Genomic DNA, 12,530 nt, shown 5'->3' on the forward strand with positions numbered 1-12,530 from the left:
AAGGTGAAGGGGAAAATATGTCACTAATAACAATCGTTGTAACAACAGGAATTACAAAGTAGCGCCGTGTTTTCAGCTTTCCATATTTTGATGTCTTTTTTTCCTTCACATCAAATAAATGTAATAGGCGCTTGGGGCTAATAACAACATTTTAAACTAATGCTAGATTTTTTTGTGTGTGAAATCCTGGCACTTCCAGATGGGCTACATTTTCATAATACCAGCAAACACAAAATTGTAAATGGGTAAGGTCTCTATATTTTCAAGCTTCCTTGTTGACAAGCCTTTGATTCCTTAAACTTCTTTCCAATTGTTTCCTAGTTATACTTGTATAGCTGTTGGATAGCACTAGTTATGAAGAGATCCAGTCAGGGCAGTGTTGTGGTTACTCAGTGTTGAGTTTGCTGTTAAGCATTCTGAGGTCTGTAAAACACCAACTATTTCTGCAATCACAACTGGGTGAGTAGGTATTCCTACTGGATGTTTCTAAGGGACACAAGGTGCAGTAGTTATAGTATAAATCTTTCAAATAGATGTCTTAATACATGGTGCTGTTGTACCACAATTTCTCCTCTATTGTGTGAAGTGGAAGAGTATTTAAACCTACTTGCAAACTCCAGGCAGTACTGGAAGTGTCTGTTTTAACTTGTTGCTCTGGATTTCTGAAGTAATCTACATAATTGCATAATAATAAATTTAATACGAAATCTAATACGATATGAATCAGTGGCAACTGTCATCCTGTCGTACAAGGTAAGATGTTAAGAAGCTACCTCTTTGTGCCTCCTCCTCTTGTCATCTGCAATGCTTACCTGCCAGTCACATGCACAGGCTGGTACCGCCAGGTGATTTAATGTTGGCAGCTGCAAGAGTCACACAAGGTGGACGTAATACTGCATCCACCATGCCCAGGGCCTGGACAACCTCAGCAACTGCTCCTGGCTCACCTACGTTAGACAAAGCTCTTACACAGAGGGAGGTCTGACTCCAGTTGTGCTCTTCCTGTACTGACAGATGGTGACAGCAGCAGCAGCCACTGGATGGTTCTGTGGTTTGCATGTTTGCAAGTGCGAGGAAAGCAGCTTCCTGTTGGAAGTGTTTTCCTGCCCAAACAGCCATTCTTTGTGATCTCCAGGGAAAATGTGAGCTGGATGGAGACTCCTGCAGGCTAGCTTCAGCTGTATGGTGCTATTTAATGGAATATGTCCAGTGAAATCTGCTTTCATTGTGAAGATTTATAGTGTATGTATTAAAACTTAAGTTCACTAGACAGTGAGATGGAGAAACCTACTTGTCCAACACTGATGGCAGAACTGGTTGGTGTTCTGCATACACTCCAAAATGCATGACATTCTTCCAGTGCTCCTTCCCAGTATTCACTGTTGTTAGCATAAGGACTGGCCTGCATTGATAACAGTGCTGGTGCCAGTACAAATAGGAGTAGATTCCTCTGAGGGGGTATTTAGATACTCTGAGAGGCAGCCCAGAACTAACAAAGACAGTAATGAATGACAACACCCTTATGGTTCTGCACATCTGTGCCAACAGCAAGGACCACAATCAAAGCTGTTCCTGCCTGTTGTATTTCAGCTGTGAAGGCTTATGTTTGAATATGGTCTACAGTAGCCTCACTGTAGAATTTTTTAAATAATAAAGTCAGTTAAGTATCAGCTAGGAATATTTGCGCACAATGAAATCTGTGAAAAGGAAAAGTTAAAGCTGTCATAGAAGAGTTATTTTTCAAAAGACATCATGTTCAAAACCTTCCTTTATTTATCATGGCGTCCTTGGTTGTCTTGCTATTTCAGCATTATATAATGCAAAGTGTTATGAGCTGGCACACTTTTCTGTGTGTGCACTTTGCTATATGCAGGACTTTTTGGTCAATGCTTCACTTCACTGCGAAATGTTCAGAACATTAAGAATTTTATTCAGTGCAGTATTTGTTTTAGTACAAATACTGAAAACGGGAAGTGTCATGATTTTTTTTTTCGTAATAGCAAATTTGTTATGAGAGCTGCATAGATTTTCCAAACATTTATTTATATTATATTGCAATTGTAATCCACAAATGTCAGGTTGCATTTACCAACCCATGCAATTGCTCAAGGGATATTTTATAGCTGAAAATAATTCATTCTGAGGAGTAAAAGAGTACATAACAATAGGAAAAACATGCATCTGTATGTGTGTACATATATGTGGGTTGTTTGCATGGAAAATTCTTAATTTTAGTAACTTAGAGCTGGAAGATGAAAGAAAATAGTACCAGTATACAGAAATAATTAAAATCCATCCAACATAAGTGCTTGTCTTCTAGCAGATGTAACTATATGTGAAGAAAATTTTGGTAGCGACCAACATTTTCTTCAAGTCTTTATGGGATTTCATAGCCTATTTCTTATGGTTTATTAAGAGTTTAGGTTTGAAAAATATATATATTATTTTAAAAAAAGATACAAGTAGATCTTTTTTTTTTTTGAAATTCAGAGTATGTTTTCAGAAGATAAGATGTAGCCATCTTCAAAATGTTGGTAGTAAGAAAAGTGGGGAGAGGGGAAGTGGCCTGTGCCATTTGGCAGCTGGATTCATTCAAAGAATTGTCCCTGAAGAAAGTGAATTTTTCTATAAACTGTACTTAGGTTGTTTTGGAGAGTAATGCAGTGGTAAGATTTCCTTTGCCTTCTTTACCAATTATTTCAGAAGGAAAAACAAATTTCCTTTTAATCACCCTCACAGAGCTTTCCTGTCATCAGATTAATTATTTTAGGACTATAGGACACAGCTGTTCCACCACTTCAAAGTATGTTGTAAAATTGCTTCTTTTCAATTTTTTTCTTAAACCGGTGCTAATTCTTATTGTTTATATCACATTAGCTTGCAATATTATGAAATTGTTTCTGTAATGATTTAACTGAGCCCTGCTAAGTTAATTTAAGAGTATCCATACATAAAATAGCCGGGGGGCACAGACAGATGGCTATCTGGAAACAGCTGTACTACTTAAAGAAGTTACCGTCCAGGGGTTTTCATTATCAATCTCAGCTGTAATGCCTTAATTAATTTTGTTAGTGCTCCAGCTGCTCTTATTTCTGCTATTATTATTCTGCTGTTTATTAACATTGTTAAACCCTGTTTCACTGTAAAATCAACAAGTTTGGGTTAAGCAGCCTTCATCAGTGATTCAATCTAACCCAGCTGGCTTCGCACTGAAGTGGGTTCTGAGCAGTCATACAGTAATGAATAGCATAACACAACTACCTTTTAAGCTCATCTTTCTAGGCTTTTGTTCGAACTGAGTTACTGTGAAATCTCCCCTTCAATTAAACCACTGAGCTCTTTGCATTAAACTGGACAAAGCGCTTGTTGTAACAAAAAAACTCAGATGTCACAAACAGAGCAATGGGATTCACGATCAAAAGAAAAAGGAGAACTTTTAGAAACTAAATATATATCAGTGTATTACAAAGTTAACTACATTAAGAATAACAAGGAAATCTCTCTTAAATTTGTATATGACTCTAACTCTGTTTAGTAGATGCTGTAAATAGTGTTGAATCTAACTGTAGGGGATGAATGGTGAGCTGCCAAATAGCTTTTAGAAAACGCTGACTCAAGGAGTAATGCGATTCTATTGACACTACTAGAAAGATCAGCATACCTTCTGTGAAATATCAGCCAAAATGCAAGCTAACAGTCAGGTTCTGCTGTGTTGTGGCTTTCGGCACAATGCTACATACACTTATTTCATGGGTATGTTTTGTCCAAATGCTTACAATTTTATAAAAGTATGTTTGTATGTTATAGACCAGTGTGTTACTTAGAAAGGATATCAAAAGGAAGTTAGAAATGTAGATACATCGTAATAAAAAAGTCCAAAGGCATTATATTGTAATAAAAAAAAGCCCAAAGACATTCTTAATTTATTTTCTCATTTTCAGTAAGTATAGTCATCATCATTGAAACAAATAGTGACATTTTAGTTTTTGTTAGAATGTAACCCAGAACAAAACACTTTTTGAATGTTGTTTCCTTGTTTGTTTTTTAAGTAGGGACCCAAAGTGTGATTTTTAGTGGGCAGCTAAGGTGACCAACAACATGCCCATTAAGAAGGTAGTCCTGTGCTTCCTTCACCACGGTTTCTGCCATCCTTTCCTTTTCCCAGCTCTCCCAGTCGTGGCTGTCTGTGGTGAGTCGGTTCAGCTGGCTGACCTGCCACAGCGCTGCTCCCAGCTCTGCGCTGCAGCCCTCTGGGTTAGTGTTCTGCTGGATCGCAGCTGACTGGCCCTGTAATGACACAGCCCTTAGCTCCAGTGGAAGGGAAATGGTGCAGCAGTAATAGAGGCAAGGAAAACTGCCCACGTGTGATGGCAGCTGGCTTTTAGATCAGCTAATCTGTCCTGTGCCTACTGTGTCATATGAAACCATACCCTACGTGGTATGTCTGCTTGGTTCGGTAGGTCAGGATGTAATGTAACCTCATATAAACCACCGATTCTCCCCACACTTCAAAGCACATTTAAAAGCATCTCTCTGACTCTTTTTTTTTTTTCTTTTTTACTTTGCTACTCTTTATTCTTCTTTCCTTCAACACTAGTTATTGATAATTTTGAGAATTGCTTGGGGATGTAACATGCGAAGACTTTGCATGAAAATTACTATAGAAAAGGAAGTGGGGAAATGAATAGCATCCTGCAGGACTGTGGAACTCTTAGTGCATAGAGCTACTAAATTTCTTTTTGACTGGAAGGAAAATGTATGTTTCTTTCAGCCTTTACCTGAGATCAGAAAGCTATAACATACTTAGCTGGCGCTTTGATTGCTCCACTCTTCCACTGCTGTAAAATTCCATTCCAAAAAAAGGTCTATATTTAAGGTGTGAAAGTACTTACTCTTAACAGTTTCTACTTCCAGACTGAAAACATAGAGGGAAGCATAACACTCAAGGCTCAGTTGAGTGGCTTACAGATTTAGGCTTGTAGGGAGAAAGAGAAACCTCCTCTGTATACCCCCACTGTTTTAGCACAACTGATGGGATAAATTTGTTCCAAAATGTTTTACAAAAGTTTTTTTTTTAATTTTCACTTCACCATAAAATACTGCTAATAAAAAACAAACAAACAAACAAAAACCTCCAGAGGATATGAGTGAATAGTAATTGAGCTTGTTTTGTTTTCTTTTTTTTTTTTTTTCTGAAGATGATGGCCTTTCTGTTTTCATTATTCCAGTTTGCTGAAATTACTTTAATGTAAATGTATTCAAATAGCTGCTTCATTTACCTGCCTGTTGTCTGGGATCGTACTCGGCAGGATGTGACAGTAGCAAACACCATAGGAAGGACTGCTTTTGGTTTCATTAGGCTGCTGATCTACCATTAGATCTACCTTGTTTTGGGGAACTTCTTTTCCCAACTTGCTTTTCTGTAGGGTTGCCCATATTAATTTTGTCAATACCTGCAGCCTAAAGCACCCATTTCAAACTAGACATAATTTGATGCGTTTTCTTGCTTTCTATCTGGTATCCCACATAACTTCAGATGCGTTTTTGCTGTAGTGCTTTTAAAATGAAATAGGTCTTTGGTTAATGGCCTGATTGATCAGATCTGTGCCTCCATGCAGTGGATGAAACCCGTGCCATTGTGATGCTGAGCAGTACCTTCTGCAGATGCAATACTGATGAGACGCTGCTGGAAATGAAAATGTATGTGTTGTACAATGAAAGGAAGTTGAAAATACTTGGCTTTTGTTTTTGAAAATACCTAAATCTTAATGCATTGCTTAGGTGAAAGACAGACCGCTACAACAGTTGCTTCTCTCTGCTGGTGTGCTGTTGAAAAAATTAGTTCTTTACACACACTGTCTAGTGCTTTCTGCTATTTTTTTTCCTAAGTGTTTTCCTTTCTTCTTTGTATCTGGGTAAAATTAGTAAATTTTTATGTTTAAAAAGCATTGTTCTTAGGAAGAATAGTAGAAGAAATAAACATTCCTGGTTTTATGTTTAAAAAAAAAAATTGCAACCCTATTAGCTACCAGTTCTTAGAGGTCAACCATAGCCTTGGCTTTGCAAGGCACAGTGAATGTACACAGTGTGTGGAAAATCTACTTAAACCAAACTGAGAAACAAAATAATCTTCACAGCAGGTGGGGAGAGTTGATTTCCAGATACAGGAGGGAATATTCCTTTATGCACCATTTGATTTCCAAGCTGTATTTCTCCTTTAGCAGTAGAAGCTATTACTTACCTATACTGAGAGCTTGCAAACAAAGACTTTTCCCTTGGGAAGATGCATCCAGCAACATGCTGAAGAACTCAAAATGTGGGTGTTCTGTCATTGGAAAATCCTTGAAAACATGAATGAGGCTGCAGATAAAGGGGAGAAGAGGCTGCATATTTTAGGAGCACATCTTGTGCTGGAGCAGGAACAGATGCACACTGTCAAGAAGCAAGGAAATGCAGTTACTCCTACAGCTGTAATGTGTCTCCACCTGAATTATGAAGTAGGATTTGAAAATTGAATAGGCTTACCAAGTCAAGTCAAATGGAGGAGTCTAGTTTGCATACTTTTGAAGGATGGCTGTATCATAATCGTATTGCACTACATAATGATGTCATAGCACAACAGAATGAATTGAGGAAGGGAAAAATATTAAAATTGGTGCCCAGAAAAAAAAAAAAGTTTACAAAATGAAACTTCTTGGAATTCATTTTGTAAACTAATCTGTGAGTATAGTAATGTGTTCTAATAGATACTTATTTAAGAGGCCATTGAATAAGTTACGGTTGCATGCATGTTTCCAGACTGAGTAGTTTCCCCCAAAAAATACTGAAAAGAGGTCATATGCAAATAGAGCATCTTATGCTAGGGTTTAAAAATATATTTTAAATGTAATGTAGGTGGTAATGTTGGATTAGCTTAAGAGGCAGTCTGAGTAGCTAATGTATCTCTTAAAAACTGTACCTCCATGGTTTATGAAAATTCAGCTCCATAAAATGTAAGGAATTCATCATTTTTATTTGACAGTCTCCTTGTTTCATATTTTTTTTCTGCTTTGATCAAAGGTGGTTGAAATTTAGTCATGCTTTCAGGTGATATTAAACAAAGGGATTATTTTTTTCTAATTTCATCTGCCCTCCTTTAACTGTAGCTGTAATTCTTTAATTTATCTCATAATGGAGCTCTTGTAAGTGGGGACCTGCCCGTATTCCATGGTTTTTACACTTGTAAGGTGCTATATTCAAAATGATTTTAAATGGATTAATGTATGTTACTGCTTTTGAAATAAAAATAAACATTTAAGCTTTCAGTGACACAAAATACATTACAGCTTCTTTTTAAAAAATGAAAGAAAATCCAGGAACAAAGCAGTGAGTATGTGGTGTTTTTCATCAAGCCTAATTCAAGATGCTTGAGATGTTTCTGAAAGTTTAATCTTGGCACTAACAGCTGAGAATGTAGTGATAAAAGTCATAAGACTCATGATGTAGATTCTGCTTTATTGGTCCACACCCCAGACTCAGACATCTCTGAAAAGTTATAAAGATTACAGGAACATTTAATTTCTGAAACTACAGTGGGAAGGTTTGGAAAAGAAAAAAATTGAAGATGGCAATTTAGATAAGCTACAAAATATGTGATCTTCTGAACTGAGCTTACACAGGCACAGCAGTTATCAGCCAGCACAAGTCTGAACTAATCCTCCAGTGGCATAATTGTGCTTTTACCCATCACTGCAGTTTTTAATAATAATTTGTAATGGAAAAAAGACTATTGCAATTTGGTATTTTTTCTGTGATTATAGAAATATATTTCATTTGATTGTTTTTCTGTTTTAAGGGAGAGGAGAAATTCTTAATGGGCTTTGCAGTTTGTGTTTATTTTTTTATTTTTTTTTAAGTTTTTCAAGATAGTAGTGAAAAAATGCTATATTTTTACTGAAAACTCAGGGGGGGTTGCATTCAGGTATGCACATTTCTGTTTCCAACTATGAGATGTATTAAAAGGCTGAAGAAAAGGCTGTCACTGCGTAACAAGTAAAACCTCCAAATATTCCTGCAGCAAAGCTAGACTTGAGACTCTTTTGATTAAGAAAAAAAATAGGGAGACAGGGGAAGAAGGACCACAAACCAAGTAGAGTCTTAAAACACAACTCGCAGATCAGTGAAGAAGCAGATGACGGATTGCGGAACATTCAAGCTGCTTGCCCAAAACTTCCCTTTGTATTACTCACTCACGTCTTTTTCAATGTAACTTTTTAAAATTTAACCTGATCACTTGGTTTAGTCTGTGAGAGTTTACATTTAGTGACTTTACAGAACCTACCATGTATAGGAAATGCCTCAGACAGTGACTTTACAGAACTTACCATGTTTTCCATGTAGGAAATGCCTCAGAGAGAAGAGGGATTCATGGGTGTAAGTAAAGCATTTGTGAAGCTGCCCAGAAAATCTGGCATTCTAGTTTTCTGCCCCAAATGGCTTCTGCCTGTAATTCCCCAAATGCTTGTTGCTGGGGGCCTGGCACTCTGAAATTATTTCTGTCTGCTTCTTGTCAGCTTCTTTCCATTTTCATGACTCTTTCTCGATCTCAGCTATTTACTTGCAAAACCCACATTGATCGGTTCCTGCTGAAGATGTGCTGGGTGCCTTCCTTCTGGGCTTTTCTCTGAGTGCTGCATCTTCTTACTTAACCTGTTGTGTTTCTGGGGCTTTCTTTTAATGAATCTCAGGTCACTGAGTGTTTTGGAGGACAGTTGGGCTGTCATTAGCATACAGTCCCCAGTATATCTAGTCCTTTGTAGTTTGTTCTCTCCTAAACTCAGGTGTCCATCTCAGTCAGTGTAATGGGTGTCAGTGCTTTCCTCTTTGTACACCCTGAACTGTAAAAATGCCATCCAGATATTTAACAAATTTAAAGATTTTGAATAATGAATTCTTAACTGTCCTGTCCAAATATTAGGAAAGCATTGTGTATTCACAGAACCACAGAATGGTTGGGTTGGAAGGGATCCTAAAGCACATCCAGTTCCACCCCCCTGCCAGCCAGCAGACCAGGTCGCCCAAATCCCTTCCAGCCTGGCCTTGAACACTTCCAGGGATGGGGCGCCCACAGCTGCTCTGGGCAGTGCCTCACCACCCTCTGAGGGAAGAATTTCCTCCTAACCTTGAATGTAAATCTCTCCTCTTTTAGTTTAAAAACCCTTCCTCTTGATCTATCACTGCCCGTGTAAAAAGTTGCTCTCCATCTTCTTTATAAGCACGTTTTGAGTACTGAAAGGTTACAGTAAGTTCACTCAGAGCCTTCTCTTCTTCAGGCTGAACATCCCCAGCTCTGTCAGCCTCTCTTTGTAGCATTACATACACAAATACTGCTAGACATCTTTCAGCCCTTTTTCTCATCTCCATTGCTGGTTGTTGGTGTTTGGGGGTCTCCTGTTTGTCAGCTTACACTTCTCTAATTTGATCCTAAGTGAATAAACAAATTCCCTGACATTGTTTGTTCTCTAAAGGAATTAAATGCAGCCAGGATGACTGCATGTGCCTGGTATTTTGGAAAAATCTTGGGCAGACCTGTCACCAGAAAGCAAGCTAAGAGCTTGGTGGGCTGTTCTGGCATCACCTGCCCTCTGCTGCTTTCATTTCAGACTTGGTGCTGCCTCATATGTGGGTTTGCAGCAAATGTCGTTATGGGAAGATTAATTATTTTACGAACTGTGTTGTTGCTTTGGAGAATTAGGTTTGTCCTATCACTTTTCTGTGTCCTTTTTACAAAAGCATCATCTGATGAGTGATCTGGTGGTTCTGTTTAAGGTTCATGAGTAGCAGGTACGTCTGTGGGCATAGGTTTCAGTGTATTTTATTTTTTAAAATATATCTTTTTTACAACATAGCACTTTGCCATTAGTAGTCACTGAAGGTTTCCTGGAGTGGAAGGTTTCACTAATAATTGCCTGCATGTTAACTTCCAGTAGTAAGAGGCTAAAATTATACACACTTTATAAAGAGCTGTCTCTTTAAAAGTCAAGTCTTATTTCAGAGAGATTGCTGGCAGCTCCGATTTCATGTTCAGGCTTCTTTGGCATTTCATTGGGAGGCTGGGGTGAAACTCCTTTCTATATATATATTTTACTCTAAGCCCTTGCTAATAAGTTATTCCAATAGATTTTCTTTTATGGATTTTCATCTTCTTACAGTCTGAGTCTGTGGTATTTTTCATTTCTGTTTTCACTTGTTTAAATTACTAAATGTAATTGTCATAGTTCTTACGATTTAAACAAAATCAGGAGTGTGGGTGTATAAACCTTTCCTAAGCTACTGTCACAAACCAGTTGTATTACACAGTAGTGTCTAAAGTAGGTCAGAGTTTCTTTACTGTTAGGCTGAAACAGACAAGTCTTAAACCAGAACATCAGTCCTGATTGTGGTTTTGTGCATTAAGATGATGGAAAATTGCCTCTGTTATCGAAAATGGATGGTAAAGATGTTTGAACTTAATACATAGATAAAAAGGACAAAGACTTAAGCAGGCAATCCTCAAATGTCTAATAGGAGTTTGGCAAATTTTTGAAAATCCTATTCCGAGGAGTTGCCTCAAACAGCAAATCCAAATACATTCAAAGCCAGTGCTTCTTTTAGCCGTCATCTGTGCCTCAACATTGCAACACATATACCATAAACTGTGTTAAATCAGCTGCATTTCCAAGGAACATGGCAAACAAACAAACAGATGATTTTATTACAGTAGGAACAGCAAGTCAAAAATATAACCACTAACCATTCTGCTTGGAGAGACCCTCACCTCACTTCCAAGGAAATTAAGTAGTCTTCATTAGTGCTTCTTATTGTAGTGATGGGTGGAAGTGTTGTGTGATTTAGAACATGCATGTGACTGAAGTGGGGTTTAATCACATTAACGCTGCATTTTAAAATAAGAATTGTTAAAATCAGTAATGTGACAGCTGTGTACTGCCAACAACTTCAACTGTCTTGACAGTAGAAACCTTATGAAAAAATATAGTGTGGATAGAAACCATAACATAGATAGCAGAGATAAGAGAGTTGCCCAATACTATTTGTCAATTGCAAAAGTGAGCATCATGAGTAAATCTTCAAGAAACAATGAGACTGTTATAAATGCATTAGATGATGTGGAAGAGATTGTTTGCCCTATGTAGGTGCACATTTATACTGTTTGTGTCACATCCTTAATAGTGATTGTAGAAATTCACCTGAAAAGTTCTCTCCTTTTTCTTGCTTGTGCTTTTTTTTTTTTTTTTTTTTTTTTTTTAAATTACTGTCATAGCACCTAAGGGTTTCAGTCTTAGGTCTTGAAAAAGGAGTTGATGTTTCAAAACGATATGAAATCTTGTAATAATGCCTCCCATTCTCGTGTCATACTTCTATTTAAGTCTTACCTTACACCTCCTATGAATGCATAATGAATGCTCAGGCACTCTCTGTAGATCTTTTTCATGCATTTCATTACACAAACAACTTGGGAGATAAGGTGTGTACTTCTGCGAGTTGAATCCAGCCTCCTGTGAGAATGGTTTTCTTGGCACTGTCCTGAATAAGTGGCGTCCTCAGGCAGTTTGTTCTGCCCAGCTATGTCCACACGCCCTTCCCCAACCTGCAGGAAATCTAAAGAGAGGCTGTCCCCATTGCAGTAGAACCACGCCACTGCAGTGGCAGTAATCTGCTAGCAGAACTGCACAGTGACTAAGGAGGTAGAACGGGAACTGTGCTGCTCAACTTTAATATTCTTTCAAGGTAATTGAAAATAGAGATGTGTCTTTCTCTTGCTCCTGCTGAACGAATGGCAGGACTCCCAAGGCTTAAGTGGTTAAAATTCAGCATATGAGTAGCACGGTGGTAAGCTAGTTGTTCACAACGGCATTTACAATATTCACTGCCTCCAGATATGTGTTGTCTGAAAAAATGTGTTGGATTATCAGCTAATGTAAATTGTTCTAAACTCTGCAGGAGCTCTGCTGATCTGCCAACTAAAGGTCTTGTGTAGGCCTTTAAAAATATCAGAGCAAGGTAGTTCAGTGTGAGGTGTCACAACCTGAAAAATACATTTTTCCAATGTAAATTTCTAGTGAAAGGACTTAGCCAGGCAGCCTTTTTCTCTGTCCTTCCAGCCTATCTGAATCCTGAGGACATCTTTTCTGTCTGCATAGGAAGCAAGTATATGTCGAAAGCTATTTAAATAACTGTCTGCAATCCAGATTCATGCTGACAACCTGTGCTTCCTGTTTAGTGTGATGTGATTCTGAATTGTTATGCTTAAGTAACACAGGTTATGATGAGACATGGATGCCCCTGACTAAAGCTAGAAGCTCCCTAAAACACCTGCTCATTCTAATATGGAACAGCATGTGTGAGCCTGGGGGTGTCTGAACTTGTTGCATTTTTATGAAATACTGTCAAAGGCCTCCTCACCAACAAGGAAGGTTAGGTAATTAGATATCCTGCCACCATGGTCATATTTGGGGTTTCTAAGGCATTGTCTGTGCTTCCTCCTCATCATA

General features: G+C 38.0%; 1 protein-coding gene across 4 annotated transcripts in view; it reads left to right on the top strand.

Annotated features, from left to right (window-relative positions):
- The window catches only part of IQCK (IQ motif containing K), a 58,433-nt gene that overhangs the window by 34,006 nt on the left and 11,897 nt on the right, over positions 1-12,530 (top strand). For 3 of the 4 annotated variants that reach the window (XM_068698924.1, XM_068698923.1, XM_068698926.1), the window contains one exon: positions 5,619-7,299. The exons of the other annotated variant lie outside the window; for it this stretch is intronic. In XM_068698924.1, the coding sequence (XP_068555025.1) occupies positions 5,619-5,752 (134 nt within the window). In that variant the 3' untranslated portion in view covers positions 5,753-7,299. Of the gene's footprint in view, positions 1-5,618; positions 7,300-12,530 lie in introns of those variants that run through there. 4 annotated transcript variants of the gene reach the window in all.

Source organism: Anas acuta, chromosome 15 (assembly GCF_963932015.1).
Source record: "Anas acuta chromosome 15, bAnaAcu1.1, whole genome shotgun sequence".
NCBI lineage: Eukaryota > Metazoa > Chordata > Aves > Anseriformes > Anatidae > Anas > Anas acuta.